The following is a 23,287-nucleotide window of genomic DNA, read 5'->3' on the forward strand; positions in this document are numbered from 1 at the left end:
TTTAAAAATGTTTTACAGAGAAAACACCCACATATATTTATGTTAGTTCACCACCCAAATAAAAAGAGGACAGACATTTTTCACAGCACAAGTAGATGCATAAGTAGGATGCACAAGCCAACCTAACTAACTAGAACCAACCTAAAATAACTAGAAAAACTACCTCAGATACAGTCCTATAACATGTTACACAATAAATCTATGTTTTGTTCAAAAAATGTGCATATTTTAGCTATAAATCAGTTTTACAACAGCTACTATCATAGCCACCATCATAGCTACAGTCAGAAATCGCCAGGAGTAGCCAGAGAAATACAGACACCAACGTCAACTACCTAATTACACATCATAAAACATTTCAGAAAAATATATGGTGGATAGCAAATGAAAGACAAAGATCTTGTGAATACAGCCAATATTTCCGATTTTTAAATGTTTTACAGCGAAAACACACATATATTTATGTTAGCTCACCACCAAATAGAAAAGACAGACAGACATTTTCACAGCAACGGTAGCATGCAAGTAGCATGCACAAAGCTAACCTAACTAACATAGAACCAACCTAAATAACCTAAAAAAACAGCCTCAGATGACAGTCCTATAACATGTTACACAATAATCCATGTTTTGTTCGAAAATGTGCATATTTTAGCTATAATCAGTTTTACATTACAGCTACTATCATAGCCACCATCATAGCTACAGTCAGAAATCGCACGGAGTACCAGAGAAATACAGACACCAACGTCAACTATAATTACACATCATAAAACATTTCAGACAAATTATATGTGGATAGCTAATGAAAGACAAATATCTTGTGAATACAAAAATCGGACATGTTGGCTGGATTCACAAGATGTTTATCTTTCAAATGCTGTATTGGACTTGTTAATGTGTGAAAGTTAAATATTTAAAAAAAATAGATTTTGAATTTCGCGCCCTGCACTTGAGCTGGATGTTGTCATAGGTGTTCCGACGTCGGGATTGCAGCCATAACAGGTTTTAATACAAAAAACAATCATTGCAGGCAGGCATGCGAAATAATGGATGATAGGAGTGTGCGATGAAGGGCAGCCTGGCGCCCTCAAGCGTCAGGGGGGAGAAAAGCGGGAGCAGGTGTGACAGTATTCCCCCCCTCTTGGGGCGCCACCCGGCGTCCCACCTGGGAGAACCGGCCGAGACATGGGCGCTGGGCAAGCCGGTTGGGGCGTGGAGCCCAACAAACCGACAGAGTCTGAGAGCCTGGCGAGCCGGCTGAGGCATGGGAGCTTGGCGATCCGGCTGAGGCAAGACGCCTGTCCATCCTGCTGCAGCGAGGGAGGCGTGATGCAGGGCAACCTGACGCCCTCGAGCGCCAGGGGTAGAGAGCGGAAGCAGACGTGACAGTACCCTCCCCCCCTCTTGAGGCACCCCCTGCCGTCCTGTCATGTGGAATGACACTGGAGAGACGAAGCAGGTACGGAGAGTAAAACATTTAATAAAGAACGGACATGGAACGAGACAGGAACAGAGTCAGCAAACAGGTAACACAAACAAAAGACAATTTAATGTTAATGCAGCAGCAGGGAACAGAGCAAGGGAACTGACAAATATAGGGGAGAAAATAAACAGATGATGAATGAGTCCAGGTGAGTCCAATATCGCTGATGTGCATGATGAGGGAAGGCAGGTGTGCGTAATAGATGGCAGGAGTGTGCGATGAAGGGCAACCTGGCGCCTGAGGGGGAGGGAAGAGCGGGAGCAGACGTGACAGACAGATTCAGTACACATCACTGCATTCTGTATCAGAAATTAGGGTGGCCCTCTCTGAAGTCTCGTTTGTCGATGCATTGCACTCTTTTAGTTTATACAGCCCTCCTCCATAAACCTCCGCCGTACCTTACTTTATTGTTAACTTACAGATGTACAAGACACCAGACCCGATCTCAGAGATGGAGAACTCTGGAGATCCCTTTGATCTCCACTGAGTTAGGTAAATCTGCTTTAGTTTTTTTTGCTCCTTTCTTGTGGAATAATCTCTGTGTACTAATGTGTATATTGATGTGTATTGTGTATGTTTAAAAAAAAARAAAAAAAATTGTAACCTTTATTTAACTAGACAAATTCTTATTTACAATGACGGCCTACCCCGACCAAACCCGGACGACGTTGAGCCAATTGTGCGTCGCCCTATGGGACTCCCAATCACGGTCGGATGTGATACAGCCTGGAATTGAACYAGGGACTGTAGTGAAACCTCTTGCACTGAGATATAGTGACTTAGACCGCTACACCACTCGGGAGCCCATTGAACTCACACCTTCATTTGGTTTACAGGAGAGAATGTTTTCAGACTGTTGGTATATATCGATGTGTATATTGATGTGTATAGTGTATTATTGATGTGTATTTTGATGTGTATGAAGGGCTCATATGTGAAAGAGACCTTGGTCTCAGCAGGATTCCCTGTCGAAAAAAAAGGTTAAATTAAAATGTAACTTTCAAAGAATGATGCATTTTGTATTATATATTTTTATGCTAAACATTTTGGGACTATATCAACAATGGACTAATGAAACAAATACCAAAATATAGTTTTCATAACAAAACACTCAGTCTTCAAGGCCTCTGAGAGAACAAATTAGAACAAAACAATAAAATACAAAAAGCCTTCCAAGTCGATCATCACAATCCATCTTCATCAACTTTACATCCTTCATCATCATCATCATCATCATCATCATCATCATGGTAATGCTGGTTGTGTTCCCCTTCGCAGACGTTGCATGCATCAACCAATGGTTGCGTGCCACATCTTTGACTGTGCCGTCAGGCACCAGATTGCCATAACATACTGTGTGATGTGGTTAGCTGATAAGTGAAATACATATCTAGACATTGTAAAATCTGAAATGCATCAGCAACATCTGTTACGTGTGAGCAGAGGAACACGACCAATATCTCCAGAATGACATCATCATGATGAGACCTGTGTTCAAATACTATCTGAAATCGTTCAAATACTTTAAGGACCGGATTTCCCAGACATACATTAAGCCTTGTTGTGGACTAAGAAGCCTTTTCAATGGAGAATCTCCATTTATAGTTTAAGGCTTGAGCTTTGTTTGAGAAACCAGCTCCTTAGCTTTGCTTCAGGCTGTCTAGAGTGCCAGATGGGCAGAGTTTGCAGTTTTCCAATTATTTGATTGGTTCCATTGCACCAGGAAAGCTCAAGGAAAGCTACCTAAAGTATTTTAAATGATTTCAAAAAGTATTTGAACCCAGATCTGATCATGACTGACACCACAAATAATCAATTTACCAACAGTCTGAAAACATTCTCTCCTGTAAACCAAATTAAGCATGGGTTAATATACTCTAAAGCTAAAATGAGGTCTTGACGCATCTCTCTCAAGTCCTGACACATATCCAGTACTCCAGTACAAAATATCTCAAAAGTTACCTGTAAACTTTGCCAAAACATTTCAAACTACTTTTGTAATACAACTTCATGTATTTTTTTACGTAAATAATCAATAAAATTGAAGACGGGATGGTCTGTGTTCAATACAGGAAAAAAAAAACTGTAGCTAGCTTTCAGGTCACGCGCCTCTAACAAGCAGTACACTTCACTGGAGCCTCATTCTGAACAGTGCTACTTCTTCATTTCTCAAGGGAAAAACCTCAACCAATTTCTAAAGACTGTTGACATCCAGTGGAAGAGGTAGGAACTGCAAGAAGGTCCCTTAGAAATCTGGATTCCCAATGAAAACTCATTGAAAAGAGAGTGACCTAAAAAATTAAATCTGAATGGTTTGTCCTCGGAGTTTCGCCTGCTAAATAAGTTMTGTTATACTCACAGACATGATTCAAACAGTTTTAGAAACTTCAGTGTTTTCTATCCAAATCTACTAATAATATGCATATCTTATCTTCTGGGGATGAGTAGGTTGCAGTTGAATTTGGGCATGCTTTTCATCCAAACGTGAAAATGCTGCCCCCTATCCTAGAGAAGTTAAAATCACATTCCTATCTTAACACACATCATATGCACAATGCAATTGGATGGAAACTTGACAGATAAAGGGGATATCCTTTCCAAGTTACAGTATTTCGTCCATACACTTTTTAATGACATCACAAAATGAAAAACAATATGACATTTGTTTTCTACATCTCCCCACTGACCATTCCCCCATTCCTTATGTTAGAATTATTGTCACATTATCCACGTTTGACCATGGATAGGGTTTCAGTGGGAAAAGTCTGTTATTAACAAAGAAATTCAAAAAAAGTTAAGACATTTTTGAAAATGTATTACAAATAAAAAACTGAACTGTGACATTTACATAAGTATTCAGACCATTTACTCAGTTCTTTGTTGAAGTACCTTTGGCAGTGAATACAGCCTTGGGCCTTCTTGGGTATGACACCACAAGCTTGGCACACCTGTATTTGGAGAGTTTATCTCATTCCTCACGGCAGATCCTCTGTCAGGCTGGATGGGGAGCGTCGCTGCACAGCTATTTTCAGGTCTCTCCAGAGATGTTCGATCGGATTCAAGTCCGGGCTCTGGCTGGGCCACTCACGGACATTGAGACTTGTTCCGAAGTCGCTCCAGCATTGTCTTGGCTGTATGCTTCGAGCCATTGTCCTGTTGGAAGGTGAACCTTCGCCGCAGTCTATGGTCCTGATCACTCTGGAGCAGGTTTTCATCAATGATCTCTCTGTACTTTGCTCTGTTCATCTTTCTCTCAATCCTGACTAGTCTCCCAGTCCCTTTCTCTGAAAAACAACCCCACAGCATGATGCTGCCACCACCATGCTTCACTGTAGGGATGGTGTCAGGTTTCCTCCAGATTTGAAGCTTGGAATTCAGGCCAAAGAGTTCAATCTTGGTTTCATCAGACCAGATAATCTTGTTTCTCATGGTCTGAGAGTCCTTTAGGTGTCTTTTGGCAAACTCCAAGCAGGCTGTCATGTGCCTTTAACTGAGGAGTGGCTTCCGTCTGTCCACTCTACCATAAAGGCCTGATTGGTGGAGTGCTGCAAAGATTGTTGTACTTCTGGAAGTTTCTCTCATCTCCACAGAGGAACTCTGGAGCTCGGTCAGAGTGACCATCGGGTTCTTGGTCACCTCCCTGACCAAAGCCCTTATCCCCCAATTTGCTCAGTTTGACTGGGTGGCCAGCTCTTGGAAGTGCCTTGGTGGTTCCAAACTTCTTCCATTTAAGAATGATGGAGGCAGCTTTGTTCATGGTGACCTTCAATGCTGCAGACACTTTCTGGAACCCTTCCCCAGATATGTACCTCAACACAATCCTGTCTCGGAGCTCTACGGACAATTCCTTCAACCTCATGGCTTGGTTTTTGCTCTGACATGCACTGTCAACTGTGGGACCTTATATAGACGGGTGTGTTTCTTTCCAAATGATATCCAATAAATTGAATTTACCACAGGTGGACTCATCAGCTTGCAGAAACATCTCAAGGATGATCAATGGAGACAGGATGCACCTGAGCTCAATTTCGAGTCTGATAGCAAAGGGTCTGATTACTAAAGTAAATAAGGTATTTCTGTTTTATATTTGTAATAAATTTGCAAACATTTCAAAAAACCTGTTTTCAATTTGTCATTACGGGGTATTGTGTGTAGATTTATGAGGGGGGGAAATTATTTCATAAATTTTAGAAAAGGTCAAATGATCTGAATACTTTCCAAATGCACTGTTCGTAGTCCTTGCATATGAAATTCTCTCTCCTTTTGTCCAGACATCATCAGATACAGTTGAAGTTGAAAGTTTACATACACTTAGGTTGGAGTCATTAAAACTAGTTTTTCAACCACTCCACAAATTTCTTGTGAACAAACTATAGTTTTGGCAAGTTGGTTAGGACATCTACTTTGTGCATGACACAAGTAATTTTTCCAACAATTGTTTACAGACAGATTATTTAACTTAGAATTCCCTGTATCGCAATTCCAGTGGGTCAGAAGCTTACATACATTAAGTTGACTGTGCCTTCAAACAGCTTGGAAAATTCCAGAAAATTATGTCATGGCTTTAGAAGCTCCTGATAGGCTAATTGAATTAAAAGCTAATTGACATAATTTGAGTCAATTGGAGGTGTACCTATGGATGTATTTCAAGACCTACCTTCAAACTCAGTGCCTCTTTGCTTGACATTATGGGAAAATCAAAAGAAATCAGACAAGACCTCCACAAGTCTGGCTCATCCTTGGGAGCAATTTCCAAATGTCTGAAGGTACCACGTTCATCTGTACAAACAATAGTACGCAAGTATAAACACCATGGGACCACGCAGCCGTCATACCGCTCAGGAAGTAGACGCGTTCTGTCTCCTTGAGATGAATGTACTTTGGTGCGAAAAGTGCAAATCAATCCCAGAACAACAGCAAAGGTCCTTGTGAAGATGTGAAGATTGTGAAGATGCTTGAGGAAACAGGTACAAAAGTATCTATATCCACAGTAAAACGAGTCCTATATCGACATAACCTGAAAGGCCGCTCAGCAAGGAAGAAGCCACTGCTCCAAAACCGCCATAAAAAAGCCAGACTACGGTTTGCAACTGCATATGGGGACAAAGATCGTACTTTTTGGAGAAATGTCCACTGGTCTGATGAAACAAAAATAGAAYTGTTTGGCCATAATGACCATCGTTATGTTTGGAGGAAAAAGGGGGAGGCTTGCAAGCCGAAGAACACCATCCCAACCGTGAAGCACGGGGGTGGCAGCATTATGTTGTGGGGGTGCTCTTCTGAATTAGGGACTGGTGCACTTCACAATTAGATGGCATCATGAGGAGGGGGAAATTATGTGGATATATTGAAGCAACATCTCAAGACATCAGTCTGGAAGTTAAAGCTTGGTCGCAAATGGGTCTTCCAAATGGACAATGACCCCAAGCATACTTCCAAAGTTGTGGCAAAATGGCTTAAGGACTGATATTAAGGAATATGACTTTCCTCAATTGGATCCTTAGTTCGTACCCCCCAGGTCAATTGAACTTATCCCAGAGGCTGCTCCAAATCACCACCGGCGGAGAAGAGCTATTAGGAGTGGACTTTTAGTCCAACTCAGGAGGCGTGCACACCATCCTCCCCTTCTGAGTATATTACTCGCTAATGTTCAGTCTCCGGACAATAAAGTAGATGAGTTCAGAGCAAGGATCTTCTTACAGAGAGACATCAAGGACTGTAACATACTCTGTTTCACAGAATCATGGCTCTCTCCGGAAATACTGTCCCCGCACATTCAGTCAGCTGGGTTCTCAGTACATCGAGCTGACAGGAATAAAGAACTCTCCGGGTAGAAGAAAGGCGGCAGTGTATGTTTCATGATTAACTACTCATGGTGTTAAAGTGATAACGTACAAAACTCAGGTCCTTTTGTTCACCCGACCTAGAATACCTCACAATCAAATGCTGACCATATTACCTCCCAAGAGAATTCTCTTTGGTTATAGTCACAGCCCTGTATATTCCTCCTCAAGCCGATACCACGACGGCCCTCAAGGAACTACACTGGACTTTGTGCAAACTGGAAACCACATATCCTGAGGCCGCATTTCTTGTAGCTGGCGATTTTAACAAAGCAAATTTGAGGAAACGCTACCATAGTTCTATCAACACATTGACTGTAGTACTCGCGCTGCTAAACCGCTCGATCACTGTTACTCCCACTCCCGGGATGCCTACAGGGCCCTCCCCCGCTCTCCCTTTGATAAATCAGATCACGACTCCATTTTGCTCCTCCCTTCCTATAGGCAGAAACTCAAACAGGAAGTACCCATGCTAAGGTCTATTCAACGCTGGTCTGACCAATCGGAATCCATGCTTCAAGATTGTTTTGATCACGCTGACTGGGATATGTTCCGGGTAGACTCTGAGAATAATATTGACGTATACACAAACACGGTGACTGAGTTCATCGGGAAGTGTATAGGGGATGTTGTTCCCACTGTGACTATTTAAACCTATCCAAAGCAGAAACCATGGATGGATGGCAGCATTCGTGCAAAACTGGAGGCCTGAACCACCCCATTTAACCATGGCAAGGTGACTGGAGCACTCACTTCAGTCATCATGAAGTGCTTTGAGAGGCTCGTTAAGGATCATATCACCTCTAACTTACCTGACCCACTTCAATTTGCATACCGCCCCAATAGATCCACAGATGATGCAATCGACATCGCACTTCACACTGCCCTATCCCATCTGGACAAGAGGAATACCTATGTAAGAATGCTGTTCATTGACTACAGCTCAGCCTTCAACACCATAGTACCCTTAAGCTTATCATTAAGCTTGGAGACCTGGGTCTGAACCCCGCCTTGTGCAACTGGGCCCTGGACTTCCTGATGGGCTGCCCTCAGGTGGTGAAGGTAGGAAAAAACACCCCCAATTCGCTGACCCTCAACACAGGGGCCCCACAAGGGTGCGTGCTAAGCCCCCTCCTGTACCCCCTGTTCACCCATGACTGCGTGGCCATGCACGCCTCCAACTCAATCATCAAGTTTGCAGACTACACAACAGTAGCAGGCCTGATTACCAACAATGACGAGACAGCCTACAGGGAGGAGGTGAGGGCCCTGGCGGAGTGGTGCCAGGAAAATAACCTCTCCCTCAACGTCAACAAAACGAAGGAGCTGATTGTGGACTTCAGGAAACAGCAGAGGGAGCACGCCCCTATCCACATTGACGGGACCGCAGTGGAGAACATGAAAAGCTTCAAGTTCCTTGGCGTACACATCACTGATGATCTCAAATGGTCCACCCATACAGACAGTGTGGTGAAGAAGGAGCAACAGCACCTCTTCAACCTCCGGAGGCTGAAGACCCTCAAACGTTTACAGATGAGCAAATTGACTGTTAAATAGCCTGTTAAATAGCCATCACTAGCCGGCTAACACCTAGTTACTCAACCCTGCACCTTAGAGGCTGCTGCCCTATATACATAGACATTGAATCACTGGTCACTTTAATAACGGAACACTAGTCACTTTAATAATGTTTACATGCTGCTGTACTCATTTAATATGTATATACTGTATTCTGTTCTACTGTATTTTAGGTCGTCCTAATATTTATATATTTCTAAATTCCATTCTTTTACTTTTAGATTTGTGTTTATTGTTGTGAATTGTTAGATACTACTGCACTGTTGGAGCTAGGAACACAAGCATTTCGCTACACCCGCAATAACATCTGCTAAACATGTGTATGTGACCAATAAAATTTGATTTGATGTCTATAAGTCAACAATTAAGTAAGGTACAGTGGAGGTTAATGCAGGAGTGCTTTATAAACTAAAAGAGTGCAATGCATAGGCTTCAATACAGTGACAGCTGCGTTCATACAGACAATTTCGCCATAGTCTAAATAACCGGTATGAATGTTTACTGATTTATTTGTTTTCTGCTAGTTAATGAAAGGCATGGCTCCCGTATTTGGGTGTCAGTAATTTGGTAGGGACTGCTCTAACAGAAATGTGCATGTTAAAAACGTGTTAAGAAAAATATAATTACACAATAACAAATCTTATATTAAACACAAGTTGATTTGTAACATGATAAAAATGCATTCTACCCCGTCTTTGCTTTCACAAATACCTGAGTGTTTTGGAGTGCATATGCAGTTCCTAAATACATAGGTTATCAAGTCATTTCACATGCATGGAACATGTTAAAATTACAGAATGTGTTAATCTTCCGGTTATGGGTGTAAAAAGCTACTGGAGGAAGTGGAAGTATAGGCCTATGTGACAATACTTCCTCATTTAGGTTTAGTCATTTATCAAAGTATGGCGACCTTGCGTTTCACCGTAGCTATTCTACTAACTCTTCTCCATCAAACAGGTAAAAACATTTTCTAAGACATCTGTATAGTGAAATTAATTATATTGACTAGACATCTGTCTATAATCTGTTAGTAGATACAGTAAGTAACAGGCAGTATCATTTGTGCTGATTACTCTTCTTATAACCAGTCTAATCAGTGTACTGGTTGTCTAACCAGTGGGTGACACTGGAAGTCATATGATCTATTGAAGTGTTGTTTTAAGTCGTGTTGTGATATATTGAACTTTACAAGTAATTGATTAAGACTTTTGAATTGAAAACATGTCATTAACTTTAGGGTAAAGTTTAATGATGTTACTGTCGTTTTAAACATATGTTGAAGCTATAGACTAAAGTAATGAGTAATATAGCAATTTCGGGTTGTGATAGTATACTGTACTACTGTGATAAAAAGTTATAAAAGTGTCAGTTATAGGAAAGTCAGTGACAGGAAACTAAACAACGCCATTTGAAGCATAGAAACTTCTAACTACAGGAACTGCGTAGCTCAACTTGTTTTAGAAATTTCGACCACAAATATATGTGCTGAAAAACGCCCACTCTCTGAGCACCCAAGTTATCTATGCTTTTAGGCAGATTAGGTTGTACTTCCTGAAGTTATACTTCATCAAGTTGCTTTTACTGAATGGTTTCTGAAACTGAAAAGCTGATACACAACATATATATACAAAAGTATCCATTCAAATTTGTGGATTCGGCTATTTCAGCCACACTCGTTGCTGACAGGTGTATAAAATCAAGCATACAGCCTTGCAATCTCCATAGACAAACACTGGCAGTAGMATGGCCCTTACTGAAGAGCTCAGTGACTTTCAACATGGCACCGTCATAGGATGCCACCTTTCCAACAAGTCAATATGTAAAATGTCTGCCGTGCTAGAGCTGCCCTGGTTAACTGTCAGTGCTTAGTAACAACGGCTCAGCCGGGAAGTGGTAGGTTACAAAARCTCACAAAACGGGACCGCCAAGTGCTGAAGCGGGTAAACATTTTCTGTCCTCGGTTGCAACATTCACTACCGAGTTCCAAACTGACTCTGGAAGCAACTTCAGCATAAGAACTGTTCATCGGGAGCTTCATGAAATGGGTTTTTCATGGCCGAGCAGCCACACACAAGCCTAAGATAACCATGCGCAATGCCAAGAGTAGGCTGAAGTGGTGTAAAGCTTGCCACGATTAGACTCTGGAGCAGTGGAAACGTGTTTTCTGSAGTGATGAATCCCGCTTCACCATCTGGCAGTCCGACAGACTAATCTGGGTTTGGCCGATGCCAGGAGAACACTACCTGCCAGAATGCATAGTACCAACTGTAAAGCTTGGTGTAGGAGGAATAATGGTCTGGAGCTGTTTTTCATGGTTCGGGTTAGACCCCTTAGTTCCAGTGAAGGGAAATCTTAACGCTACAGCATACAATGACATTCTAGATGATTATGTGCTTCCAACTTTGTGGCAATAGTTTGGGGAAGACCCTTTCCTGTTTCAGCATGACAATGCCTCCATGCACAAAGTAAGGTCCATTCAGAAATGGTTTGTCGAGATTGGTGTGGAAGACCTTGACTGGCCTGCACAGARCCCTGACCTCAACCCCATCAAACACCTTTGGGATGAATTGGAASGCCGACTGCGAGCCAGGCCTAATCGCCCAACATCAGTGCGCGACCTCACTAWTGYTCTTGTGGCTGAATGGAAGCATGTCCCCGCAGCAATGTTCCAACATAAGAAAAGCCTTCCCAGAAGAGTGGAAGCTGTTATAGCAGCAAAGGGGGGACCAACTCCATATTAATGCCCATGATTTTGGAATGAGATGTTCGATGAGCAGGTGTCCACATACTTTTGGTCATGTAGTGTATGTTGTGTAAGATATACTAGTTATTTATCGTAAAGGTATGTGTAACTACTTTTTTAGCACAGCTGTGCAGCGATCATTGGTACGAGGGTACTATTTCATCCCTCAACTAAAATATAGGCCTAGTCCCAAMACATATCTATAGTTGCTAGCCAAGCCGGCTGACCGWATAGGTTAGGTTGTCAGAGACGGGACTCTCTGTAGTCTTTTTGTTCTATATCTATGGACAAGACCTAGTCGCTCATCTAAATGTTCCGTTGCCATACTGGCTGGCAAAGCTCGTATCCCTTCCTTTCTAGCTAGCCAACTACAGCTAACACAGTCACAGCCAGAATAACAGCAAAGTAGCTGCATTTGCAWTTGTTTAAGTTGTTTTCTGGTTACATTTATTTGTACACATCCATAACAATGAGCTAATGATCCRCGATTTCGACCTGGCATAGAAAATGTGCTCGCTCATCARGACAATGTTGTTCAGAGGAGCTAGCCAACTACACAGTTAAAACAATCACTTCAAACTTAAGCTGGAAACATAGCAAACTAGCAAACTAGCTGCATTTCGTTTGGCCTGTTTTTCTATTGACATTTCTTTGTATATATCCATAAAAATTCTTCTGTTTCATGATTTTGATTGGCTGACAGAARATCTCTCGTCCTAACACGCTAATCCTCTATGGGACAGTGGAGATCGAATTTCAATATTGAAAYAATGTTGAAAATGTCAGACCAAATGTTAGGCTAGAATCAAGGGGAAATAATGTCTAGATTAGTTTTACAGTGGAGATCAAGTTAATGAATTGCCCGGCTGGGCTGATGGGACAGTGGAAGCGCWGTGATTTCTCAGATAGAAAAGAAAACAAGATGCCCATTTTTGCGTCGTAGGCTTAGAATGCCTTAAAACGCRTCTTAACCAATCGCAATGCTTGTTTGACCAACCTTTTGTAGAAAATGGGTTAATCATTGAAAAATGTGGCAAATACGGTGTATAGGGAAATTCCAACCCAAACTCCAAAAGATGCAAACAGGTTGTTTTTTTTCAATCAGGAGATTATGTGTCAGCACGTTTGGCTATTTGCAAAAATTATCAATTTGCACATATTCCTTTGGGGAGTTGCATTGTGAAATTCATACACAGTGCATCAGAAAGTATTCAGACCCCAGGATAAAATGGATTAAATAGTATTTTTCTCCTCACAATCTACACAGAATACCCCATAATGACAAAGGAAAAAAAGGTTCTACATATTTTGGGGGCAATACATAACCCTGCAAAAAAAGAAACGTCCTCTCACTGTCAACTGCATTTATTTTCAGAAAACTTAACATGTGTAAATATTTGTATGAACATAACAAGATTCAACAACTGAGACATAAACTGAACAAGTTCCACAGACATGTGACTAACAGAAATGGAATAATGTGTCCCTGAACAAAGGGGGGGGGGGGGTCCAAAATCAAAACTAACAGTCAGTATCTGGTGTGGCCACCAGCTGCATGAATTACTGCAGTGCATCTCCTCCTCATGGACTGCACCAGATTTGCCAGTTCTTGCTGTGAGATGTTACCCCACTCTTCCACCAAGGCACCTGCAAGTTCCCAGACATTTCGGGGGGAATGGCCCTAGCCCTCACCCTCCGATCCAACAGGTCCCAGACGTGCTCAATGGGATTGAGATCCAAGCTCTTCGCTGGCCATGGCAGAACACTGACATTCCTGTCTTGCAGGAAATCATGCACAGAACGAGCAGTATGGCTGGTGGCATTGTCATGCTGGAGGGTCATGTCAGGAGGAGCCTGCAGGAATGGTACCACATGAGGGAGGAGGATGTCTTCCCTGTAACGCACAGCATTGAGATTGCCTGCAATGACAACAAGCTCAGTCCGATGATGCTGTGACACACTGCTCCAGACCATGACGGACCCTCCACCTCCAAATCAATCCCACTCCAGAATCAGGTCTTGGTGTAACGCTCATTCCTTCGAAGATAAACGTGATTCCGACCATCACCCCTGGTTAGACAAAACCACGACTCGTCAGTGAAGAGCACTTTTTGCCAGTGCCGTCTGGTCCAGGACGGTGGGTTTGTGCCATAGCGATGTTGTTGCCGGTGATGTCTGGTGAGGACCTGCCTTACAACAGGCCTACAAGCCTCAGTCCAGCCTCTCTCAGCCTATTGCGGACAGTTTGAGCACTGTTGGAGGGATTGTGCATTCCTGATGTACCTCTGGCAGTTGTTATTGCCATCCTGTACCTGTCGGCAGGTGTGATGTTCAGATGTACCGATCCTGTGCAGGTGTTGTTACACATGGTCTGCCACATGCGAGGACGAACGCTCCGTCCTGTCTCCCTGTAGCGCTGTCTTGGGTGTCTCACAGAACGGACATTGCAATTTATTGCCCTGGCCACATCTGCAGTCTCATGCCTCCTTGCAGCATGCCTAAGGCACATCCACGCAGATGAGAAGGGACTGGGCATCTTTCTTTGGTGTTTTTCAGAGTCAGTAGAAAGGCCTCTTCAGTGTCCTATGTTTTCAAAACTGTGATCTTAATTGCCTAGCGTCTTTAAGCTGTTAGTGTCTTAACAACCGTTCCACAGGTGCATGTTCATTAATTGTTATGGTTCATTGAACAAGCATGGGAAACAATATTTAAACCCTTTACAAGGGTTTACAAGTTTTTTTGCTGAGTTGATATACAGCTCTGGAAAAAATTAAGAGACCACTGAAAATTATAGTTTCTCTGGTTTTGCTATTTATAGGTATGTGTTTGGGCAAAATTACATTTTTTGTTTTATTCTATAAACTACTGACAACGTTTCTCCCAAATTCCAATCTGCTGATTCCAGCCCCTTGCTGAAGCACCCCCAGATCAAACCGATCCTCCACCAAATTTCACAGTGGGTGCGAGACACTGGCTTGAAGACCTCTTCAGGTCTCGCACCCACTGTTAAATTTGGTGGAGGATCGGTTTGATCTGGGGGTGCTTCAGCAAGGCTGGAATCGGGCAGATTTGTCTTTGTGAAGGACGCATGAMTCAAGCCACGTATAAGGTTGTCCTGGAAGAAAACTTGCTTCCTTCTGCTCTGACAATGTTCCCCAACTCTGAGGATTGGTTTTAGCAGGACAATGCACCATGCCACACAACCAGGTCAATCAAGGTGTGGATGGAGGACCACCAGATCAAGACCCTGTCATGGCCAACCCAATCTCCAGATCTGAACCCCATTGAAAACCTCTGGAATGTGATCAAGAGGAAGATGGATGGACATAAGCCATCAATCAAAGCCGAGCTGCTTGAATTTTTGCGCCAGGAGTGGTATAAAGTCACCCAACATCAATGTGAAAGACTGGTGGAGAGCATGCCAAGACGCATGAAAGCTGTGATTGAAAATCAGGGTTATTCCACCAAATATTGATTTCAGAACTCTTCCTAAGTTAAAACATTAGAATTGTGTTGTTTAAAAATGAATATGAACTTATTTGCATTATTCGAGGTCTGACAACACTGCAGCTTTTTTGTTATTTTGACCAGTTGTCATTTTCTGCAAATAAATGCTCTAAATGACAATATTTTTATTTGGAATTTGGGAAAAATGTTGTGAGTAGTTTATAGAATAAAAAAAAACATTTTCATTTTACCCAAACACATACCTATAACTAGTAAAACCAGAGAAACTAATAATTTTTGCAGTGGTCTCTGTAAATAAAAAAAAGCAAAAAATGAAATATCACATTTACATAAGTATTCAAACCCTTTACTCAGTACTTTGTTGAAGCGCCTTTGGCAGCAATTACAGCCTCGAGTCTTCTTGGGTATGATGCTACAAGCTTGGCACACCTGTATTTGGGGAGTTTCTCCCATTTTTCTATGCAGATCCTCTCAAGCTCTGTCAGGTTGGATGGGGAGGGTCGCTGCCCAGCTTTTCTCAGGTCTCTCCAGAGATGTTCGATCAGGTTYAAGTCCGGGCGCTGCCTGGGCAACTCAAGGACATTCAGAGACTTGTTCCAAAGCCACTCCTGCGTTGTCTTGGCTGTGTGCTTAGGGTCGTTGTCCTGTTGAAAGGTGAMCCTTCACCCCAGTCTGAGGTCCTGAGCGCTCTGGAGCAGGTTTTCTTTAATGATCTCTCTGTACTTTGCTCCGTTCATCTTTCCCTCGATCCTGACTAGTCTCCCAGTCTCTGCCGCTGAAAAACATCCACACAGCATGATGCTGCCACCACCATGCTTCACCGTAGGGATGGTGCCAGGTTTCCTCCAGACACTTTGTCATTATGGGTTATTGTGTGTAGATTGATGAGGATTTCATTTATATTTTAGAACAAGGCTGTAACGTAACAAAATCTGGAAAAGTCAAGGGGTCTGAAAACTTTCCAAATGCACTGCCTCATTCATCTATTTGTCTTGCTGGAGTTATTCTTCATCTTTTTTTGTTCTTCTTCTGTCTGTTTATTTCAGTGTCCAGCTCTGAGACCCCTGTGTTTGTGGAGAAGGGACAGGATGTTCGTCTGGATGTCCCGGGATATATGACAGTTAAAGAGAACCTGAAAAGGTTGAATAGTTTTAAGTGGATGTTTAACACATCAGACAATGTAGTAACATACATCCATGAAATCGAGTCACAAGTCACCCCTAAATACCAAGGCAGGGCTGAGTTTATTGAGGGAAACTTCTCTCTTCTGCTGAAGAACCTAAATGAAGGAGACAGTGGATGTTATACTGCAGCAGTGAGTGGGCAAAATAACAAAGATGTTGCAAAGTACCAGATATCAGTTCAAGGTAGGTTTCTTCTTCTCTCTGTTTTTCTGTACAGTGACAGCTATTAGGATAATCCGTTTAATTCAGTCTGTGAAGTTAACCATGTTGGTCTACTTGTTTTTAGAGAGAGTTGAGCCTCCAGTCCTGACAGTGAACTCTGTCTCCTTCATCAATGCCATCTGTAACGTGACAGTGACCTGCAGAGGTCAGAAAACCTCTGTCACCTCCAGCTGTAACAACAGCACCTGCTCTCAGGTGGGAGGAGAGAGTAGAGGGGCTGAGACCTCCACTGTCCCCCTGCTCTCTGTCTATGTGGCAGGGGGTTCCATCATCTGTAACCACAGCAACCAAGTCAGCTGGGCCAACGACACCAAGGAGATCAAAACTATTTGTGTATCCAAATCTAGTAAGACATGAACCCGTGCACGCATACACACACACACACATAATATGCTTTGTTGACTTTGCGATTGTATTTCCAAGAGCGGGACGAAGCAGACCACAACTACGCTGTCACAGTCCGGATACAAAGTCCTGTCATCATCATCATCTTTGTTGTATGCGCCCTGATTCGTTGGTGAAAGCTAAACAAAGGTAAGCTCACTGTTCCTTCTGCAAGATCGCTCTTATTTCAGAAACATCGTGATATTAATAAAACTATTGTGAATACTGTTGATAACCGTGAACGATTCTGAAGATCTTAGTTTTAAATATTTGTTGTATTTCTATGTGGTTGATTTMTTTTATAAACACAGATTATGCTACAGTTGTGGTAAGATAGCCAGTGGTGTAAAGTACCTCAGTAAAAATACTTTAAAGTACTACTAAAGTAGTGTTTTGGGGTATCTGTACTTTACTTTATATATTTTTGTCAACTTTTACTTTTACTCCACTATGTTCGTAAATAAAATGATGTCCATTCCTATATAAATATATATATAATTTACTCCATACATTTTCCCTGACACCCAAAAGTACTCATTACATTTTGACAAGAAAATTGTCCAATTGACAGACTTATCAAGAGAACACTCCTAGTCGTCTCTACTGCCTCTGATCTGGGGGACTCACCAAACACAAATGCTTTGTTTGTACATTTTGTCTGAGTGTTGGAGTGTGCCTCTGGCTATCCATGAATAAAGAACACAAAAATTGCACCATCTGGTTCGCTTAATATAAGGAATTTTTAAAGATGTTTACTTTTGATACTTAAGTATATTTTAGCTATTCCATTTACTTTTGATACTTAAGTTTATTTAAAACCATATACTTTTAGATTTTTACTCAAGTAGAAATGTATTGGGTGACTTTCACTTTTACTTGAGTCCTTTTCTATTAAGGTACACTATATATACAAAAGTATGTGGACATCCCTTCAAATTAGTGGTTTCAGCTATTTCAGCCACACGCATTGCTAACAGGTGTATAAAATCAAGCATACAGCCATGCATTCTCCATAGACAAACATTGCCAGTAGAATGGCCTTANGCTATTTCAGCCACACGCATTGCTAACAGGTGTATAAAATCAAGCATACAGCCATGCATTCTCCATAGACAAACATTGCCAGTAGAATGGCCTTACCGAAGAGCTCAGTGACTTTCAACGTGRCACCGTCATAGGATGTCACCATTCCYAGAGAAAAGCCTTCCCAGATATTTAAACTTCACTGTGTCATTGTTGATGACATACAGTAAAACAAAAATTGCAGCTAATGAAAAATGTATAAATTCTAAATTAATKAATTAATATTGCTATATTATAGAGCATTTAACTACTGAGAAATATTAAATGTATTGATTTAATGTCATTACAGACCTTGTTTTATACCTGGGTTACCATTCATAAATTCATAGCGAAGTTGTTACTGAATGTCTTTATTCTCCAGAATCCAAGTAACAGTCTCCAGGTCCAGCATCACAGGTCTCCAGGTCCAGCATCACCCACCATCTACAGTGAGATGGGACATCCCCACACCCAGCCTGGTAACCACCCAACCATGGTGGGAGACTACCGTCCCTCTCTGACCATGCTTACAATAATGCCTTATAATGCTTGTTAACGCTTTGTACTGTATGTGAATCCATACATTTTGCATAGTAATTAAATACACTTGTATTTAGAATTCCATTCTCATAAATGTCTTCATTGCCTAATACAGTAACTGTACTATAGTCTCTTGCATATTGCTAATCATCTTTATGGAGTCAGATAAACAATGTAATAGGTGTCGTAACGTGACTATCATTAAATGTGAAGACTGTTATATTATCAAATCTCTGTGTAATTATTCCTTATGTGATTAAACTAATCATGTAAACCTTRATTAACTAGGAAGTCGGGGCACTRCGGGAAAGTGTTTAAAGAGTCTCTATGTCCTGAATTAACTCTTCAGATATTTTCAAATCTTATCGATTACTGTCTTCTATTAATGTATTTTTACCTCATCAGTCTCATTCCTGAACGCCGTAAACCCTTGGATATCTGCACGAACCCTAGCATAAATCATGAATCAGCAATATACAAATTGGCTTAATTATTTATTTACTAACTAACTAACCAATCACAGAATTACAAACACACACAGTAGGACATACATTGGTTACTAACATGACACAAAGAAAAGTCCCTAGTGGATAAAACCGATATGACGGCTTGGTAGACAAAGGAAAGGGGTGGGGACAGCTCAAGAGCGGGAAACTCAGAGTTGATAACTACACTCATATGAATGCTAATAATTTGAACATGAACAACCGCTACTTTGAAAATAAATTGCAATTTATATATTTACAATAATCATATTTACGAGTGTATGCCTTTGTTGTCTCTCTCTTTGGTCGCCGGTCCATCTGCTGGATAGATTGCCAACAGAAAGTCTCTGGTTTGTCCACCAGAGATCAAAATCTTTCGTAGTTGTAGCTTGTTATAATGGATACGTCAGAGTACCATTCGGAAATGTTATTGAGAATGGATCTTTCAGAGTACCATTGTTCTTAGATCAGATGTGTTTACCAGACTAAAGTACTTAAACAGCTGCAGCCTGAATAATTGGTCTTTAGTTTGTAGATTTATTTGCCATTTCAACGTGGGAACTCCCGTCCCTTCGTTTTTGACGAATGTAAATTTTGTCAGGAGTCCTTTATAAGCACTCGCGTTGGAGGGCGGTTCCGTCCCTTTTGTCCCAATGTCTGTGCTCATGTGGRCGTGGTTACTGACTGGGTAAAACTTTACATGAAAGACAATTCTCATTTAGGAGGCTACAATCACATTTCATCTTCTCACAAATAGTTTTATATTTAATCATATTATTTCCACAACATTTAGATGTAAATCTGACAAATACATTGTGAAAGCTACAATGTTTCCGTTATAGCGTCTTTAATGATATCACCACACAGTAAATGTTGGACATGACTATTGTTTAAATACCCAYGGACCATTCCAACAGGTTGGAATACAGAAATATTGTTACATTATTCAACCTTTCTAGGTTACCGTACTGTAAAGTCTTTCTCTGTGTTAACAAAGGGATTCTMAACTTTCATTTTGGGGAAAGAAGTTTCGGTATTTACGACCGTTATAAAACAGCCCACTTCCCGCTCTGCGAGAGAGAGAGCGCGCTGTAAAGCGGACCCACTCTAACCTGTGAACGCTGCGTGTAACACATCCGGTATCAGGATAAATAAAAAGCAAGGTCTGCTAACTTTCTTTAATTATGTTTAATTACCGCAAACAATGAATGGCAAATGCAATTTTCGTATATACGGGTTCGCTGTATCACCACGCAGGGTAAACAGGGAACTGGCAGGAAGTACGTAAACAGCTGTTCTTATACCGTGATGACGTAGTTCCAACGCGTCTGTTGGCCTATCACAGTAGAGGCTGAGAGCGGTTTAGACTTTGCTCAGCCTATCACCGTTACTCAGACTGGTCCCCTTCTTTCAGATGTCCGCATCTGGTCGTTGCGTAGATTAGATCCGTCTTGTGTCTGTCGATTCTACATTGAAACAGTTCCTAATATGGTATTGTCCAGTAATCTAACCTCCTGGTTGGCCTAGAGAGATGCACCCCTCCCCTCTCCAGACTGACCACAGCTTTTATGGCCTGTGTTGGTCAGTCCTTACACACCTATCTGTATTGTTTGTGTGTGTGTGTAACAAAACAATATTCATCTTCAAACAATATGCTAACAGGCTATAGTGCATAAACATAAATCCTAACAAACCTGATCCTTCAGATYTTCACAGGAGAGTCATGACATAGGCTAATTGCTTGTCTTATTACGAGTCATATGAGGTATATATAATATACTGTATATGCACATAAAAATATTACTGCCCACTACAAGAAATGGTGACCCCAACGTGATCTATCATTAGGAAGTTGTGGATTATATTGATAACTTTGGAGGGACAGTAAGTACAATATTTATGGATACTTTGGACTAAATGGGAGTTTATTCCATTAGATTCCCTGATATATAATGAATATGTAGCTTACATGACGGAGAATATACAAGCAATTTATATTTTTGAGTTAGAATAGAATTGTATTAAAGGAGAATTTCCCCCTTGGGGAATCTGGGCTTGTTTTTATCGTGTCTGAGGCATTTTTAGGACAGTGAGATTTGTTTCACACATAATTTCCCAGGAAGAAGGCAGGACAGGGCTTCATTCGCTGAATGATACACCCTATGAGGGTTTCTGGTGTATTGAGGGGGGGGGGCAAGATCAAAAAATATATGTAGTCCTGCTTTGTGGCATTTCGCAATGTCTCTATTGTACACTGTTCGCACTATAAGTTTTTGTGGGTGTAGATATGGTTGGCCTTGTTCGATAATGTAAGGATCAACGCTGGAGACGAGAAGCAAGTACAGGGAGTGAACATTTACTGGAAAACAGACATCAAAACAAGAACAGTGTCTGGACAGGGGGAACAAAACGACAATAATGTGTTATGGTTGCGTCAATTCAATCTGGTATCAGGATAAGTATGACAATGAGTCACCGATTGTATGCTATGAATTTTTTATTAACTAAGCAATAAATGGCAAATGCAATTTTCGTATATACGGGTTCAATGTATCATCACGCAGGATAAGACAGAGAACTGACTTGTTCCTGACAAAGATATTATAATATACTCTGACAGAGGTAGTTCCTGCTTCCGAGCCGGCCTGTCACAGAGTAGAGACTGGGCGTGGTTTAGACTCACCCAGCCTATCGCCGATTGTTGGCACACGAGCTGGTACCAGCCCCCGGGCGCTCCAGCGGTCAGTCGTTGTAGTTGTGTAGAATATACAGTTATCAGGCACCTGGCTCCTGTTATCTAACAAAAGACTGTTTGTTCTCGCAACACTACGTTCTGAATGTGCCCCCCCAACTCATTGCACAGTTCCTGTCTTCATGTTATTCTGTATTTTTCCATCGTGAGAAAGGCCCATGGCCCTGAAACTGTTAACAATGTCTCAAGTCAGCTATGTTGCATAACACATACACCCACACAAGCCAACAGCAAATAATATTCCATCACATATGATATGGTAAGGGCTATAGTGTATAACTCAGAACCTCACAAATGCTGACACGGGGAACCAACTGAGGAACAGACTGATATAGAAGGGCAATCAACAAAGTAATGGACTCCAGGTGAGTTCAATATTGCGAAGCTGCGCGTAATGATGGCGACAGGTGTGCGTAATGAAGGGTAGCCTGGCACCCTCGAGCGCCAGAGAGGGGGAGCGGAAGCAGGCGTGACAGATAGAGCTATTGGATGTCTTTCAGTGATGTTCCTAACAGCAGATTCATTGCTAAATATACAAGCAGACAGATGTTTTTCAAGTGTCTGAAACACTACAACTTATGTTGGGCAATGTTTTGTGGTCTGGCCCCCATCCCTCCCCCAAGGCTGTATTTTTTTTAAAGGAGGCAGACACTAACAGCAGTCCATTGGGCAAAACTGAAAGAAATGACCAGACGCAATGGCTTCAAGTGATTCCCCTCATCAACACGAATTTCACGATGGAACATCTATTAGCTAAAATGGTGACATTCAACCATGCAGGCTTCAACCGGAACATAGCGGTTCAAAACAAAGAGTTGGAATTAGCTAATGCTAGAAGCTTAGCAACAGCCGAGAAGACAGATGACAAATACACAGTGCCTAAGTAAGTTATTTGTCCTGCAAGCCACTGTAGTTTATCTACTGAACCCCATATTGTGTATAGCTGGCTAACATACTACTGTGCTACAGTGGGGGGAAATTGAATAATTGTTCTGTTTGCTAACTTAGCTAGCTATGTAGCGAGCTAACTAGCTAAGTTAGCTTGCTAAACAACTACCGGTAGCCATATATATGGCTAAAAATAAAAAAGGTTTTACAATTGGTAATCTTTTGTATCTCGATTGTAAAACCTCTTCTCTTTTAAGTAGTAGATATGGCTAGCTACTAAACAGCTGCCACCTAATGCTAGGTTTACCAACAAACATTAGCACATGACTGAAGTTGGCTAGCTAGTTAGCTTGGCGCCTTCTAACTTATGCGCCATGCCTCACATTTGTAACTTGTTATCAAACATGTATAACATCTGCAACTGTAAATCATTTTACTAGCTAGACATGATAGTCAAATAAAAAACATGAGCTGGCGCACACAGAGAGAAAATTATTTTATGTGGAGGTGCTGACTAACGGCAAATAAACTATAAGCTATGAACATAAGCTATGAACATAAGGAGAGTTGCCCTGACCTGTTCACCGGACGTGCTACCTGTCCCAGACCTGCTGTTTTCAACTCTCTAGAGACAGCAGGAGCGGTAGAGATA

At 41.6% G+C, this 23,287-nt stretch overlaps 1 protein-coding gene across 1 annotated transcript in view; it reads left to right on the forward strand.

Annotated features, from left to right (window-relative positions):
- The first annotated feature begins 9,760 nt into the window (after positions 1–9,760).
- The window catches only part of LOC112069546 (SLAM family member 9), a 43,500-nt gene continuing 29,973 nt past the window's right edge, over positions 9,761–23,287 (forward strand). The window contains exons 1-2 of the mRNA XM_070438581.1: positions 9,761–9,864; positions 16,165–16,485. Coding sequence (XP_070294682.1) covers positions 9,810–9,864; positions 16,165–16,485 — 376 coding nt within the window. The 5' untranslated portion in view covers positions 9,761–9,809. The remainder of the gene's footprint in view (positions 9,865–16,164; positions 16,486–23,287) is intronic.

This window comes from Salvelinus sp. IW2-2015, unplaced genomic scaffold (genome assembly GCF_002910315.2).
Source record: "Salvelinus sp. IW2-2015 unplaced genomic scaffold, ASM291031v2 Un_scaffold1046, whole genome shotgun sequence".
In the NCBI taxonomy this organism is placed as follows: Eukaryota; Metazoa; Chordata; class Actinopteri; order Salmoniformes; family Salmonidae; genus Salvelinus; species Salvelinus sp. IW2-2015.